Source organism: Pseudovirgaria hyperparasitica (assembly GCF_010093815.1).
Source record: "Pseudovirgaria hyperparasitica strain CBS 121739 unplaced genomic scaffold EJ05scaffold_2, whole genome shotgun sequence".
NCBI lineage: Eukaryota > Fungi > Ascomycota > Dothideomycetes > Acrospermales > Acrospermaceae > Pseudovirgaria > Pseudovirgaria hyperparasitica.
The window spans coordinates 799,119-814,250 of NW_022985550.1; the positions used below are offsets into that span (position 1 = coordinate 799,119).

General features: G+C 52.7%; 7 protein-coding genes across 7 annotated transcripts; 4 read left to right on the forward strand and 3 right to left on the reverse strand.

Moving 5' to 3' along the window:
* Positions 1 to 71: 71 nt before the first annotated feature.
* Positions 72 to 1,241, forward strand: EJ05DRAFT_472756 (uncharacterized protein). The gene has a single exon (XM_033743247.1). It carries the CDS (start codon positions 92 to 94, stop codon positions 1,205 to 1,207), a length of 1,116 nt encoding a protein of 371 aa, XP_033604242.1. The 5' UTR covers positions 72 to 91; the 3' UTR covers positions 1,208 to 1,241.
* A 109-nt stretch (positions 1,242 to 1,350) lies between these two features.
* EJ05DRAFT_185143 (branched-chain-amino-acid aminotransferase) lies at positions 1,351 to 3,016 on the reverse strand. Its single transcript, XM_033739629.1, has 4 exons — positions 2,566 to 3,016; positions 2,215 to 2,512; positions 1,467 to 2,168; positions 1,351 to 1,418 (listed from the first exon to the last, which is right to left on the reverse strand). The coding sequence occupies exons 1-4, from the start codon at positions 2,801 to 2,803 to the stop codon at positions 1,403 to 1,405; spliced, it is 1,254 nt and encodes a 417-aa protein (XP_033604243.1). The 5' UTR covers positions 2,804 to 3,016; the 3' UTR covers positions 1,351 to 1,402.
* Positions 2,989 to 6,574, forward strand: EJ05DRAFT_472757 (kinase-like protein). Its single transcript, XM_033743248.1, has 4 exons — positions 2,989 to 3,835; positions 3,890 to 4,736; positions 4,783 to 5,150; positions 5,226 to 6,574. Exons 1-4 carry the CDS (start codon positions 3,230 to 3,232, stop codon positions 6,306 to 6,308), a joined length of 2,904 nt encoding a protein of 967 aa, XP_033604244.1. The 5' UTR covers positions 2,989 to 3,229; the 3' UTR covers positions 6,309 to 6,574.
* Positions 6,575 to 6,838: 264 nt separating this feature from the next.
* Positions 6,839 to 7,934, forward strand: EJ05DRAFT_496688 (uncharacterized protein; the record flags this gene model as incomplete). The annotated part of the gene is made up of 3 exons (XM_033746432.1): positions 6,839 to 7,402; positions 7,461 to 7,778; positions 7,836 to 7,934. 3 exons carry the CDS (start codon positions 6,839 to 6,841, stop codon positions 7,932 to 7,934), a joined length of 981 nt encoding a protein of 326 aa, XP_033604245.1.
* Positions 7,935 to 8,103: 169 nt separating this feature from the next.
* On the reverse strand, positions 8,104 to 9,124 carry EJ05DRAFT_185377 (uncharacterized protein). The gene is made up of 2 exons (XM_033739630.1): positions 8,440 to 9,124; positions 8,104 to 8,285 (listed from the first exon to the last, which is right to left on the reverse strand). Exons 1-2 carry the CDS (start codon positions 8,968 to 8,970, stop codon positions 8,220 to 8,222), a joined length of 597 nt encoding a protein of 198 aa, XP_033604246.1. The 5' UTR covers positions 8,971 to 9,124; the 3' UTR covers positions 8,104 to 8,219.
* A 155-nt stretch (positions 9,125 to 9,279) lies between these two features.
* On the reverse strand, positions 9,280 to 11,699 carry EJ05DRAFT_496690 (uncharacterized protein; the record flags this gene model as incomplete). The annotated part of the gene is made up of 3 exons (XM_033746433.1): positions 9,280 to 10,321; positions 10,374 to 11,138; positions 11,530 to 11,699. 3 exons carry the CDS (start codon positions 11,697 to 11,699, stop codon positions 9,280 to 9,282), a joined length of 1,977 nt encoding a protein of 658 aa, XP_033604247.1.
* A 1,148-nt stretch (positions 11,700 to 12,847) lies between these two features.
* On the forward strand, positions 12,848 to 14,954 carry EJ05DRAFT_496691 (phenol hydroxylase-like protein; the record flags this gene model as incomplete). The annotated part of the gene is made up of 2 exons (XM_033746434.1): positions 12,848 to 13,480; positions 13,551 to 14,954. The coding sequence occupies 2 exons, from the start codon at positions 12,848 to 12,850 to the stop codon at positions 14,952 to 14,954; spliced, it is 2,037 nt and encodes a 678-aa protein (XP_033604248.1).
* Positions 14,955 to 15,132: the final 178 nt, after the last annotated feature.

The following is a 15,132-nucleotide window of genomic DNA, read 5'->3' on the forward strand; positions in this document are numbered from 1 at the left end:
TTTTGCAAGCGTTATCCGCGCCTCTCGTTCTCTAGCTAATTCCATCCTGACCATCGTTTTTGCACGGCAGCCAATATCAACCCTCATTACCATGGACTTCTTCCGCCCACATCCCTCCGCCGCATTCGAAGGCTATTACTCCAAATTCACCCTCGAATCCGGCTCCCATATCATTCTAATCTTCTGCACCGTCCGCAATGCACCCACACGGCCTCATATGCTCTCCTTTACATACATACCATACCATGCCTCTCAGAAGGATATATTCCAGCGCGAGATATGGGCGGACAACCTACACATGACTCCAATACCTTTGCCTGAACGACAAGAATTCCCATGGTTCACGAGAGCAGATCCGTTCAAAGTTTCTATTCCCTCAATCGCCAGTCTCGCCAGCGAAACAATGGATGGTGTTGAATACGAGGTATGCGGCCGAGATCTCGACTTCAAATTTTCCGCAAAATCAGGAGGGCGCGTTCCTTGGATCCCTTCATCCCCTAATTCCACGCCTGCTGGACGCTTCGCAAGCCTCCCGCTCCCATTGCAGTGGCACGTGCACTCCCGTGCGTCGTTCTGCAGATACGAACTGACTCTCCCACCATCTGTAAAGTTGCTCCCAGAAGACCTAGCTGGCAATGCTAGAGTGCATATAGAAAAGAACTGGGGCCAGTCCTTTCCCAAGTCGCACATCTGGATCCAAGCATGGGATGAAGATACGAAGCGTGGATTCTGCTGTGCGGGAGGACGCATACTTGGGATGGAGGCGTACCTTCTGGGATATGTCAACGGGAAGGTTGGGAGTGTTAGGGAGAAACGCGGTTATGTTGTTGAAGAGAAAGCGCTGGTGGCAAATTTCCGGCCGCCCTGGACGTTAAGGGTTGGTGGATGGTCGCCATTCAACACAGTAGTTCATGATTGGGAAAACAGAACGATTTGTATGAGTGTTAGTGGGTTGAGGCAGAAAATTGTAGTGAGCGTCACGGCAAAAGAAGGGTCCTTCTTTGAACTAAGTGCACCATTTGCGGATGGGCACCGGCCAAAGTTCTTGGCGGAGAGTTTTGAAGGGACCCTTGATATTGATGTGTATGAGAGGTCGTGGTGGGGAACTTGGAGGTCGATTCAGAAGGACCGGTTCGAGGATGCCGCGGTCGAGTTTGGCGGAGAGAACTATCCTTTAAGAGGTGGTGAAGATTATAAGAGCAAATGAGATAGACTAGGATAGCATCAGCAGTTTACGCGACGACGAAAAATGTTTGAAGATGCTAGCGTGAAATCAGCAGCGCAATCATAAATGTCGCTCTTACAATTAATTGCACGTTCCTCATACACACCTCTATCGATGTATAATCTCTGCTATGTAATCCGTTGCCGTGGTTCTACTAGAGATCCGAATTATCTCGAATCAGTTTAGTTTCACGCTGCATTAAGGTTAGTACAAATGTGGATAATAAGATAATGAGACTTGCCTCCAGGGGTTTTCCGGCTCTTCGCCGTACTGTATACCCTCAATCCAATCTTTCATCCTTTGTGCAATTGGTCCTGCCTCTGTACCCTCACTAAGACCACACTCAACAGTACTCCCTTTCCAACTTATTTTTCTGACCGGGCTTACTACCGCTGCTGTCCCAGCGCCGAACACTTCCAGCATTCTCCCCTCGTCTGCTGCTTCTGCCAGCTCTTTCATAGTACACTTCCGTTCTGTGACCTTCCATCCCTCGGGTTCCAGCCGTTCCCGAGCAATGCCCAGTACCGAATCGCGTGTGACACCTTCGAGAATGGTGCCATCCAGGGGTGCCGTTATCAGTTCATTTTGACCCGTCTTCTTGTCCTTGAGAGCCACGAACAGGTTCATAGTGCCGACCTCTGTAATATACTCTTCTTCTCCGAACAGCCAAAGGTTCTGGTGGAATCCTCTGCTCGCAGCTTCCATTTGGGGGACAATGCATGGTGCATAGTTGGCACCAAGCTTCTTATCACCAACACCACCGGGCCAGGCTCGGACTGCATAGTCCGTAGCTTCAAGCGATACGGCCTTGAAGCCAGTCGGGTAGTAGGGACCTACAGGAGATGCAATAACGTAAAGAAGGGCAGATCCCGGAGGACCTACACCAAGTGTACGTTGTGTACCGATCATTGTGGGGCGAAGGTATAGTGAGTAACCACGAGGACTGCATATATCAGTATGAGGATCTGCATACGGACCGGGTAACCAACGATGGGATGAAACGCTCTTCCAGTTTGCAGAATTGACCGATCAAGTCAATCAGGCTCTCTGAGTTGAACGTAGGCAATGCTATTCTTGCTGATGACTTGTTGAATCTTTCCATATTCTTGTCAGGCCGAAACAGGCGTATGTTGCCAGTTGTGTCTTTGTAAGCCTTCATCCCTTCGAAACATTCGAATGCATAGTGGAAAACGCATGTCGCAGGATCCAGTGAGAGGTTCTGGTAAGGCGTAATGCGCGGTGCTAGCCATCCTTCAGAAGCTGTCCATTCGACAGAAAGCATATGATCTATGGTAGAGTGGTCAGATGTTGGGATTCAGGAAACGTATTCATTGCCTTGCCTGTAAAGTTACGACCAAATACAAGCTCTTCAGCGGGCAGAAGTTCCTTTGGTGTTGTAGTCTTCGTGATGGAAAGCTTTCTCGAGTCCAGCTCCGCGAGCTTTGAGGCGTTGGCAGCATCAACGTGAATGCTATATTGCCTCCGACATCGCTGCGAACTTAGTGAGCTCGAAGTTGTGTGAAAGCGACGTGATGCGGTATTGAGCGATTGTCGCAGGAGCGATATGGATTGATTCATTGCGAACTAGGACTGTCGCATCTAGGATTACTATGCGACAGGTCTTGTATTGGAGAAAACAGTCAATTGTCGGTGGGAGAAAGAAGAGTCATCCCAAGAAAGTGAATAAAATGGCCGAAACTCTTCCGACGCGATGGATGGATGCATACGCTGCAAGGTGCGGCTAACTTCTGCATTGTCGGGGCTGATAATCCGCTCATTCTCCTCTCACTCCCCGGATATTTCTGGTTAGACACGGGCGGTGTAATATTGTCGTTGTCGAGTTGCGCATCGCGACTAAGCCAGACCGGACATGCCCGCGGCGACAACGAGCAACTCTGACGTGAACATCCCTTCGCACCCTACCTCGACGACGAATCTCCGCCTGCGTGGGCCTCCGGACCCTACGCACATCCCGCGGACGCGGTGGTGAGCACGCGACACACCATGTTCTCAGCTGCCCTCAAGTCGTTCAGCTCTAATATTTCCTCAAATTACTCCTGGTCGCCGCAACCGTCATCAACAGCCGGTCCATGGAAGATACATGATGCCAAGAAGAGGACCACAGGCAAAGCTGCCTCAGTTTTCATCTTTGACAAGAAGTCTCTAGAGCCTGCTGGTGGTGGACTCAGCTCCTCTCGCTCAAATGACCGCAACCTCAAGAAGTCTCATGAGCAGGTTTTGGAAAGGTTGAAGAAAGAGGCTAGTTCGTTGGCAAGACTGAGGCACCCAAGCATTCTCGAGTTGGCCGAGCCGGTGGAGGAAACCAGAAATGGAGGTCTAATGTTTGCGACTGAAGCCGTCACGGCTTCCCTTGCCGGCTTGCTGTCAGACAAGGACGAACAAGAGAGAGCTGGGGGTGTTGGTGGCCGAGGTAGCAGATATGTCGTTGAGGAAGCAGACGGCACCCGAAGGAGACGTGAATTGGAAATTGACGAGCTTGAAATACAAAAAGGTCTATTGCAGATCGCCAAAGGCCTTGAGTTTCTTCATGAAAGCGCAAGTCTGGTTCACTGTAATCTCACGCCAGAGGCCATATTCATAAATTCGAAAGTAGGGCAAAGCAACCATGCCTCCTCCGCGTCTTCAAGCTGATTGCCGTGACAGGGTGACTGGAAGATTTCAGGGCTTGGTTACTCCAGCCCTCCAGAGAACTCCAACGCAGCCACATCCGTGACACCGATTGCTCTGTCCGAAGTCCTGAATTATGATGCACGACTTCCACGCTGTGCCCAACTGAACCTTGACTACACGTCACCAGACTTCGTCATGGACAACAATGTTAGCTCTGCCGCAGATATGTTCTCTCTCGGTCTCATTGTTGTAGCGCTGTATAACTCTCCACATAAAAGTCCACTCGAAACAAATGGGAGTACAACAACTTATAAACGATTGTTCAGCGCTCCATCGACCACCCCAACTCCGAATAACAGCTTCTTATCTTCGAAATCGCCGCCTAGGGATGTAGTATCTAGTCTACTGCCTCGACTCATCACGCGACGACCGGCTCAGCGGTTCTCTGCTCGGGAGATGCAACAAGCCCAATATTTTGATAACATCCTGGTGTCCACCATTCGCTTCTTGGAGTCACTCCCGGCTAAGACGCCAAACGAAAAGTCACAATTTATGCGAGGCCTCCCTCGGATCCTGAATCAATTCCCGAAGTCAGTTCTGGAAAAGAAAATCCTTCCAGCTCTACTCGAGGAAATGAAGGATAAGGAGCTCCTCGCTCTCGTGTTGCAAAATGTGTTCAAAATGATGCCCCTCATGTCGAACGGCAAGAGAGCATTTGTAGACCAGGTTACTCCAAAGTTACGAGAAACATTTATAATTGTAGCCAAGAAGGGTACCCCTGCCCCGGAAAAGGACAGTCTTAGAGATGCAGGACTTATGGTACTCTTGGAGAATATGCAGGTCGTCGCGGACAATACGACCGGGAAAGAATTTAAAGATGGTAAGTTCCTTTGTGTTTCACGCACAACATGAGCTAATGGCTATAGATATTCTTCCTATCATACAGCAGTCACTTGAATCGACTACACACTCACTTGTCGATGCATCGTTGAAGACGCTGTCTGTCATCTTACCAGCCTTGGACTTCTCGACCATCAAGAATGACCTGTTTCCTGTGATTGCCAATGTATTCAGCAAAACTAGCAGTATGGGTATCAAGATCCGCGGTCTCGAGGCATTCCAGACCCTGTGCGGCGGCACACCAAATGCAGTTGAGCCTGAAGATGACTTGAATGGCTTCACTGAGAAGAAAAAAGGGAAGCAAAACACTTCTTGCATTCTAGACAAATATACGATTCAAGAGAAAGTGGTTCCACTCATGAAGGGCATCAAGACTAAAGAACCAGCAGTCATGGTTAGTAGATTTTTACTCATTTTTATACCTGCTTAGCGCACTTTGCTTCAACTTATCTTACTGATCCGCGTATAGATGGCCGCTCTCGATGTATTCAAGGAAGTCGGCAAGATTGCTGACTCCGATTACTTGGCAATGGATGTCCTGCCCATATTATGGACATTTTCACTGGGCCCGCTTCTCAACCTTCAACAGTTCCAAGCTTTCATAGCTTTAATCAAGTCACTTTCGAACAAGATCGAACAAGAACAGACCCGGAAACTCCAAGAGCTCTCGGCGAGTAACTCATCTCCAGCAGCGGTGCGGAATGACTTTATGAGTTTTGGCGCAGTGGGAAGTGCGAATGGATTAAACAGTCCTACGAACGGTGATGAAGGCGACTTTGAGACACTTGTCACAGGCCGAAAAGGCGGAAGTGCTTCAGATGTGTTTGGCGAACAATGGGGTTCTGGTAGTGCTTCGACAACACTACCTTCTCGTCCATCGGTCGGCTCACGTACCCAAAGCCAAGGCGCAGCAGCATCATTTTCATGGTCCTCACCTTCACCCGCTCCAGTTCCTCAAGCACCCCAGTCGTACAACCTTCAGCCCGCTCCTCCAACATCCCGAACAATTACTCCAGATCACACCATGGGCTCTTTCACTCCACTGCAGCCAAGTAACCTCGCCCCAAGCTTCTCTCAACCACTTCAACCTTCACGCCCCGGAGCTCCGAGTATGGGGGTTCTCTCACCAACAACTTCCACAATGTCGCCTACGCCATCGCAAGGGAGGGCTGTAGACTGGTCTGCTGCTTCTAATGCACCCAACATGTGGTCAAACTCGACCAACGTGCGACAGAGCCATATAGTGCCTTCATCCACATCAAATGCATCCTTCTCTATTGCTCCTCCACCCGCAAGCCCTTACTCCAACTTCAACATCGCGCCGCCTCCAAGCAACAATAGACAGACAAGCTACCAGGGGAGTATAGGACCAATCCGCAATAATGCTAGCATTGGTATGGACACTACGCATAGCATGGGTATGGTATCGAATGCCGGACCTGGAAGAGGAAGCATGGGAACTGTTGTGCAACCACAACCCCTACAGCAGCAGACACCCGGTGTACAGCCAGGGCAGAAGCAAGGAATAGACAAGTATGAAAGTCTATTGTAAAACGAAGTTGTGGATAATGATAAGCATCCGCCGCCTCAATCTTATGATACCCTTGGCATAGCATTTCAGAGGGCTCTACATTGCGAACATGAATACCAGACCAGTGTAAGCAGGACTTTACTTGAGTGTTATTTTTCCATGCGAATACCTGATGGCCCATTCCCATTGTACGATAGGTAGCGCGACTTGGGTGGTATATAGATGTACCAACCTGAGGACAGCCACTGACTTTCAATAAATAATACTACACGTTTTGTGTACATAACATTATGCTTGGTCCGACACGTTTGATTGGCTATAACCCTACATCGTGCCGCATCTTACAGGCTTACTAACGCGCAAGCGGGAGCCCAAGCTTCCAGGAGCAGACGGTACCGCACACACAGCCCTGGAGAGCTCCCAAGTCCCAACGTCCATTGCATCACCTATTACCATCGCAACCCACATTCGCGCGCGCCAATTCTCTCGTGTCGCTCTGTCACTCCTGCATTCGCCTTACTACACTCGCTGCTCACTACCTGGCCGCCTCAATGCTTGCCCGCGGCCTTCTCGGCCGTCGTGTGACGCTTTGCGTACCCAAAACAACAACAAACAATGCTGCGTACAGCGCGATTAGCTTCCAGTCTGTCAATCAGGCACGCTTCATTCTTGCTGTCCGGAATGCATTGAAACTCTGCTCTCCATCCCTGGCGCGCTCCTTCGCAACCAAGCAAATTACCAAGAAGCCTGCTGCCAAAAAGACCACGACCGCCAAAAAGCCGGCGGCTAAGAAGAAGGCTGCCCCCAAAAAGAAGACTGCCTCGAAGAAGAAGAAGCCAGCAGCAAAGAGGAAGGTCGGAAAGAAAGTAAAGAAGACCAAGAAAGCTCCTAAGGTCTTGACGGACGAGCAGAAGACGGCAGCTGCAGCGAAGAAACAGCGGGAGAGGGTAAAGACACTGAAAGCTGAGGCCCTGGAGCCACCCAAGGGCAAGCCATCGACCGTTTGGCAGCTCATTATCCAGGAGCATACGGCAGGGAAGACTGGAGTTGCTTTCGTGAAATTGGTAGAGGAGGCGAAGGCCAAGTACAATGGCCTCTCGCCCTCAGAGAGGGAGGTAAGTACATTGCTTGTAGAGAACCATATTGAACCACATCGCTGATCACTCCCAACAGGCGTACAACCACACCGTCAACCAGAACAAGGCGGACAATACCGCAGCGTACGAGAAATGGGTCAAGAGTTACACTCCGGAGCAAATCCGCATTGCCAATGCAGCGCGAAGCAGTCTTCGTCGTCTTGCAAAGGCAAGCAAGAAGCCTGTTTCATATCGCTTGATACACGATGAACGTGCCCCGAAGCGCCCTGCGACCTCCTACACGTCCTTTGCTACGGACCGATATTCCTCTGGAGACTTCACCGCCATTCCAATGACCGAGGCTGGTAAGCTGATGGGCGAAGAATGGCGTGCACTGAACGCTTCCGAGAAACAGGTATGACATTGCTATCCATAACGTCGAAGCTCAAACAGCTAATTCGATTTTATTTAGAAATACGAGGCACGCGCAGAAGCCCAGAAACAGGCGTATTACAAATCTTTCAAGAGCACCTTCGGTCACGACGCTCCTTCAGTGGCCAAAGCCGCGTGAAGATGGGAATCCTTCTCCTAGACTTGTGTAGCCTTGATGGCCCTGCTAGATGAACCGTCCTGTCAATACCATTTCCTTGCGCTTCTGTTCGTGTACAAGGGTAGTATTCCGGCGCGGCAGGCTCTGGTATCTTTGGTGGTATTCTCCTAACGTCGTGCGATACATGTATGTGTTGGAACCAGGCGCAAAGATGCACTGTATATTTTTTGGGGGGGGGGGGAAATCGCTACGATGTGGAGACTACGAACGTACTGCCTTGTTTCGTCTGTTCAGTTAAGACCCGTGTTATCGTACGTTCAATATTGACCTGCTACCAAATACAACCCGCCACGTAATATCCATGGTACTACTCTGCCCTTCTTCACTCGACAGCAACTCGCTCGCCCACCTCTTCACTACCAACATCAAACCGAACAAGTCGCTCAACCCGCACGTCTTGAACGCCCTCTAGCCCTCCCAACCGCAACCCTTCAACCCAGTCCTCCACCCTCTTCCCATCATCCACCCCGCCCGTCGCCCAGCTCGACACAACCACAAGCTCCGCCCCATCCTCAACCGTCCACCCAAAACCCACCTTCCCCTCCGCACCCACACCCACATCCTCCCTCCTCCCCAGTCTCGCCACAACCCTCTCCCTACACCGCTCCTCCCCACCAACACGCATCCGCACAACACCCAGCCCATCCCCGCCCAGCGGCAGCACAGCACTCGGTACATCGATATGCACGAGCGACTCGACGGCCATGTAATCGCCTAGGAGACTGAGTAGTTCCTGGTTTTGCGCCGAGGGGATGAAGCCGGAGGTGTGCTGGGCTAGGGAGGCCCATTGGCCGAGGATGTAGATTTTTGGTGTGGGTTGTTGTGGTGCGTGTGGGTGTGGTGAGGGTGGTGATGGTGGTGATGTGTAGTAGTAAAAGGGGTGGGATGTGTAGGATTGCATGGCGTGTTTAGCGCGGCGGAGGTGTGATTTTAGGGTTGGGTTGTTGGGGGAGATGGTTGGTGCGAGGGTGAGGGTTGCGAGTTCGGTGATGGGCATGGTTGTGGTTGTGGTTGTGGTTGTGGTTGTGGTTGTGGTTGTGGTGGTGGTTGTGGTTGTGGTGGTGGTTGTGGTTGGAAGGGTTGTATTTGGGTTTGTGGTGGGAAGGGAGGGAGGGAGTGGGTTGTGCTTTTATAGCGTTCTTTTATTTCTATTGGCCATATCAGGGTGATGTTGGATGGATTGGTTTTTTTTGGCAGGCAGGCAGACGACGGGCTCCGTCATCCTTTTTCAGGCTCCAAGATGCCGACGCGGCCTCGCGCACGTGACATGCCGATCAAAAGGGGGGAGGCTCATTTAGATCTAGCTTCATAGAGTGCTGTTTTGAGTGAATATCTGGGTTGGGTTCCAGCTTGTGCGGTAGTGATGCTGCGTCTGCGTCTGCGTCTGCGTCTGCGTCTGCGTCTGCGGCTGTGGCGGAAGCGTGGCATTATCAACGTAGCTCTGCCAGAAGCTATTATCGATATCGGCAAACAGCCCGCCGTTCAGCGCGCTCAAGTCATCCATGAACGCCCAGTCCGCGGACCCGGCGCCAGGGGTGCTATTGCTCTGCAGAAAGGGCGTCGCGGAGGCACTGGCGGCGCTACTCGCCGACGCAGCGAACGGGAACGGGCGGTCCTCGATCCAGCTCTTGAACATGGTGATGCGGCGGGAGATGTAGAGGAAGAGGTCGTTTTCGGTGAGGCCGGCCTCCTTGGGGGCGCGATTGAAGCGGGTGATGAGCTCGTCCATGATGTGGGAGGGGTCGATGACCTGGTACATGTGGGACTTGCTGCTGCGGTCGCCGTCGGCGCGGAAGAGCTTGGACATGACGATGAGCATTTCGCCCAGGTAGGCCCAGTGCGTCATGGGGAGGTCGTAGAACTGGGCGGGCGCGATCTTGCAGTGGACTTCCATGGTCTGGGAGATGGCTTGTAAGCATTTGTAGAGGTAGTCCGAGGAGGCTGCTATGCTGTCGCGGGCTTCGTGGTCGTGGGTTTTGAGCGAGCTGTAGTAGGCGTATTCGTAGAGGTGGATTTCGGCGGTGCCGGCGGCGACTTGGGCGACGTATGGGACGGCGAACTCGTTGAGTTCGGGGGTTAGGGTTGAGTCTTGGAGGGCTGTCTTGATTTCGTGGAGCTTGTTTGCCATGGAGGCGACGTAGAAGCCTAGAGGTGCTCTGCCTGATCCGCCACTTTCGAGGTCGCTTGTGCTGTTTGAGCCTATCTGTTCGCAGAACTGCTGCAGGCGGACGAGGTGGACGAGTCGTGCATCGAATGGACTGTCCTTTGCTTCGAGGAGTTTCTTACAGCAGTCGTCCATGTATGTTGTGTATCTCGGTCCATCCATGGCTCTGAACGACTTGGAGAGTCTGGATGAAGTGTTAGCAGCTGGAAGGCTTGACAGAGTTGCCCTTGACTCACACTGAATGGAGGTAGAAACATCCTAGCAGTGCTCTCATGTGATCAGGAGAGTCTTGCGTCCGATTGGCAGATTCGCCGTGTGCCATGCGTCGTGTGAATGAGTCTACACCTCTCCTCTCACGAGACTGTGGTGCTCTATTCAAGCCGAGTTCAACGGACAGTGCAAATCCGAGATGGAGGAGGTTCGTAAGCTGTGGGATGCAGAAGACGAAGGGCTGGTACCAAGCAACCAGAACAAGAATGGACTGGAGAAGATCCAAAGTCTTTTCTCCTTTCAACATGAGTCGATGGACCATCTCAGCAACGAGACGTTTCTGCATCTCCCTCTGGTCGTGGAGGTTCTTCCACGACGCAAGAGCAACCATCTCCTTGAACAAGAATGGGTTGACATGCTTCGTCTCGCCCGCAGGCTTGTCGTGTGGATGGTAGACAAAGGGGAAATGCGGTAGCATCTGCGTGAGGAAATGATTATAGAGCGTCTCGACAGAAGCATCCACAGGCATCATGACGTTGATGGATGATGAGTCGGGTTCCGGCAGTTGCGTATCTCGACCATCCCTATCTCTGGTTGTCGACGAGGCAGACACGGAGGTGGCTGGCGTGGCAACCTGCATGTGCTCGCCGCTGTCCTTCCTCTGGTTGAGCAGGTTGAAGAGGCCGTCGATTTTCTTCTCGAGCTGTGCAACCCTCGTCTCCTTTGCTCGTCTCTTCCTGGGACCTGGAGCGGGTTGCTGGGGCATACACGTCTTGTTGAGTCTCCGGCATCTGCTTCAGTTAGTGATTCGTTGCAGTGACGGTCGAACATGAGACTAGTATAAGCGTTTTAATAGAGCTAGCCAGAAGAGAGACACAGGCACATATATTGATAGATATAATGCATGTAAAGCGGTTATACAGTGACCAGAGAAACAATTGACAGGCAAGAAGGTACATTAGAAGTAGAGAAGACAGCAGACTGGTGTGATGTGCACGCGGGAGGTGACATATCAAAAACATATCGGGCAGAAACAAGCTGTGCAAGGAATCTACATTGGGGAGAACAGAAATTGAACAGTCAAAAGACATGCAGGGTTGGCACTCCAGACCTTATCACTTAGAGAGTTATCAGGCCGTGGAGCTTGATCATGAATTGAAGACATATAAAAAGAACACCTACCTATCACAAGGATCACTACTGCCACTGCCGGGCCGAAAAGTACACTTTATTTTTGTGACGGCGCACTGCCGGCAAGCTCGAGGATGTCTTGTGTTGTTGGAAGGGGCCGGACCATCATCACCACCATCAACACCATCGTCCACGTCGTCCATCTGCTCAGGAGAGCTCATGATGGCTGCTGACTACCGGTACGGAAACGGAGAAGTCGAAAAGTCCAGAGGGAAAGAAGAGTTGTGATAACGCAAGACGGACGGGCTTACTGGAATTCTCCTGACGAGCATGATGAAGCAAGTATAGTATATCCAAGATGACGGTCGGAGTCGGGGCCGAGAGTCTCTCCGTCGGAGCCGGCGGAGTATGCCGCGCGGCTCGGCCGATGGAATCCTTCGCACTTTGATATCCATCCTTGGGAGAAGGAAGACATGTCATTGTTTTGACTATTATAAGATTTCTCTACGCTAGAGATATAGAAGGATGGTAGGGTCGTTTAGTGATTATCTTTAGATATACGATATTCTTGGTTGTGTATATAAAGGCTTGGTCGCTATTTCGGAGTCGGACCTTACTAGAGACGCCGTCCGGTGCAGACCTCTTTAAATGCATTCGCCGCAAACAGCATACCCTTCCGACTATTAATTAATCCTGTTCTTATAATCATCTGTCACAACCCACGATTCACCACGTCTCACGGCTGTCAGCGTCCAGGTATCTCTCTTACGTAAAACCCCTCTCATGCAGAGCACTGTGTCGCTGTGTCACTGTGAGAAGAATGCTGGCTACGGAGATAATTCGGACGAGGCCGTTGGACGTCTGTGTATATATCAGTGCACCGACAAGGAGTGTTGACGAAGATGCATTTTCTAAAAGACTAATGCGGTAGCTGGATGAGTGTCGGAAAGTGAAAGGGGGTTAGGTCAGCAAAGACGAATTGCCTAAAACCGACATTCGAGTTGCCGACACCCCAAGTCCCACAAAGTAGTCTGACCAATCACCGTCCAGCACCCCGCGTTTCGACCAATCCCACGTCGGTTTCCAGTCCACCAGTATAGGATCCGAATTCGAGGGTGAGCATTGCCGTCCGTGAGTAGTGATACTGAAGTCCTTTTACACCGCGTATATATTCTCACCATCACCTTCAAATCACCACATAAACCCTCGCATATAATACCAAATCCTTTGGGCCATCTCATTAATCAAACAGCTTTTGCTTGACAAAGACATAAATATCTTTTTATATCTATTTATTAATTCATTGTCAGCATCTACCGACGTCATCTTGTCTCCGCGGCGCGGTAACGGGGCGCGTGCTTCTTCGAACATGTCAAACTATGACATCGTCATTGTTGGTGCTGGGCCGGTGGGTCTGATGCTATCGTCGTGTCTGGCAAGATGGGGATACAAGATCAAACACATCGACAACAGAGCAGAACCGACGGCGACCGGCCGCGCAGACGGCATCCAGCCCCGATCACTGGACCTGCTCCGGAACATGGGACTCAAACGACAGATCATGGCACACGAGCCTGCGAAAGTTTACGAGGTGGCCTTCTGGGACCCTGCATCCAAGGGGATTGAGAGGACTGGCACGTGGCCCAGCTGTCCAAAGTTCATCGATGCGCGATATCCGTTCACGACGCTGCTGCATCAGGGGCTGATAGAGCGGGTGTTCATCGAGGACATTGAGAAGAACGGCACGCACATTGATCGTCCGTGGACAATCACTGGCTTCAAGAACGACGGCAAGGATCCCAAGTATCCTGTTGAGGTCAGCCTGGCGCACGTGGACGGCTCTCAAAAGGAGACGGTGCGAGCAAAGTATCTGTTCAGCGGCGAGGGCGCCAGGAGCTTTGTGCGCGAGCAGCTCAAGATTCCCATGATCTACAGAGACCCTATCGCGCATGTTTGGGGTGTGATGGACGGTGTCGTCCGGACGAACTTCCCCGACATCAAGGTAAGCAAACACTGAAAACCACAAGAACAAAAAAGACATCCACGCTCGTTCACTCACTCACTCACCGCAGATGAAATGCACCATCCACTCCGACACCGGGTCCATCATGGTCATCCCGCGCGAAAACAACATGGTCCGGCTGTACATCCAGATCGCCTCGTCGACAGACAAGGACTGGAACCCGCGCAAGACGGCAACGGCAGAGGAAGTGCAGGCGCACGCCCAGCAGATCTTCAAGCCCTACCACATCTCCTGGGACCGCATCGAGTGGTTCTCCGTCTATCCGATCGGGCAGGGCATCGCGGAGCGCTACACGCTCGACGAGCGCGTCTTCATGGGCGGCGACGCCTGCCACACGCACTCGCCCAAGGCCGGCCAGGGCATGAACACGGCCTTTCTCGACGCCGTCAACCTGGCCTGGAAGATTCACCACGTCGAGGCCGGCCTGGCATCGCGCGCCCTCCTCGCAACCTACGAGTCCGAGCGGCGCGAGATTGCAGACTCGCTCCTCGCCTTTGACGCCAAATACGCAAAGCTCTTTTCCGAACGCCTGCCGTCCGCCGGCGAAGTCGGCGCCGCATCCTCCACATCCACATCATCCCCCCCCGCCGCCCCCGAAAACGCCTTCATAACCACCTTCAAAGAATCCTGCGAATTCACCTCGGGCTACGGCGTCGCCTACGCGCCCAACCCGCTCAACTGGTCCCCCGACCACCACCCCTTCCAGCACCCGCTCTTCCGCTCCCGCGCCGGCACCGGCACCGGCACCACCACCCTCCTCCGCCCCGGCCGCATCCTCCCCCCGGCCACGGTAACCCGCGTCGTCGACGCAAACGAGCGCCACCTCGAGCACGAAATCCCGCTCAACGGCGCCTTTCGCCTCTACGTCATGGCCGGCGACGCCGTGCACCGTGCGCCTGCGCGGGCCGCGCTCGCGGATTTCGCGGCTTGCGTGGCGGCAAAGGGCTCGTTTTTGCGCTGTTTTGCGAGGCCCGGTGCGTTTGCGGATGGTGCTGGTGTCTCCTCGTCTACGGATGGTGCTGGTGTCTCGTCTTTGGATGCTGCTGCTGCTGGTGATGCTGCCGATGATGCAAGCACCGCGTACGCCGCATCCCCAGCATCATACCACGAGCGGCACACGCCGCACTCGCCCTTCTTCAGCCTTGCGATCGTGCTGGCGGCCGCGCGGCGCGATATCGACATTGCGCGCGATGTGCCGGGGGTACTGGCGCGGTATCGCGATAGCGTGTATGCGGATGATGTGTGGGATGCGCGGGTGCCGGATGCGGGGGCGGCGGCGCATGCGAAGTTTGGGGTTGGGACGGAGGAGGGTGCGGTGGTGGTGGTGAGGCCGGATGGGTATGTTGGGTGTGTGGTTGGGTTGGTGGAGGGGAGGGGGACGGTGGAGGCGTTGGATGGGTATTTTGGGGCGGTTGTGGGGAGGCGGATTGGGGGGGAGAGGGCGGGGTTGTGAGTGTTGTTGTGGTTGTGATGGGCGTGGATTGTGTTTTGGGTATATGGGTGGATTGATGTGGTGGTGGTGGTGATGTGTGTAGTTTGACGATAGGGGGTCAGGGGGTCAGGGCGTAACAGCGGTGTTTTTGAGAAGTAGATGGCGTTGGTATTGTTAATTGAGACTTGAGCCTTGAGAC

Coding starts and splice junctions, on each gene's coding strand:
- EJ05DRAFT_472756 (XM_033743247.1), top strand. CDS start 92: ATGGACTTCTTCCGCCCACATCCCTCCGCCGCATTCGAAGGCTATTAC.
- EJ05DRAFT_185143 (XM_033739629.1), bottom strand. CDS start 2,803: ATGAATCAATCCATATCGCTCCTGCGACAATCGCTCAATACCGCATCA. Junction 2,513..2,565: donor ATTTGGTCGTAACTTTACAG/GCAAGGCAATGA, acceptor ACTCTACCATAG/ATCATATGCTTTCTGTCGAA. Junction 2,169..2,214: donor GAAGAGCGTTTCATCCCATC/GTTGGTTACCCG, acceptor TGATATATGCAG/TCCTCGTGGTTACTCACTAT.
- EJ05DRAFT_472757 (XM_033743248.1), top strand. CDS start 3,230: ATGTTCTCAGCTGCCCTCAAGTCGTTCAGCTCTAATATTTCCTCAAAT. Junction 3,836..3,889: donor CCATATTCATAAATTCGAAA/GTAGGGCAAAGC, acceptor TTGCCGTGACAG/GGTGACTGGAAGATTTCAGG. Junction 4,737..4,782: donor CGGGAAAGAATTTAAAGATG/GTAAGTTCCTTT, acceptor TAATGGCTATAG/ATATTCTTCCTATCATACAG.
- EJ05DRAFT_185377 (XM_033739630.1), bottom strand. CDS start 8,970: ATGCCCATCACCGAACTCGCAACCCTCACCCTCGCACCAACCATCTCC. Junction 8,286..8,439: donor CGAGCTGGGCGACGGGCGGG/GTGGATGATGGG, acceptor GAAGAAGGGCAG/AGTAGTACCATGGATATTAC.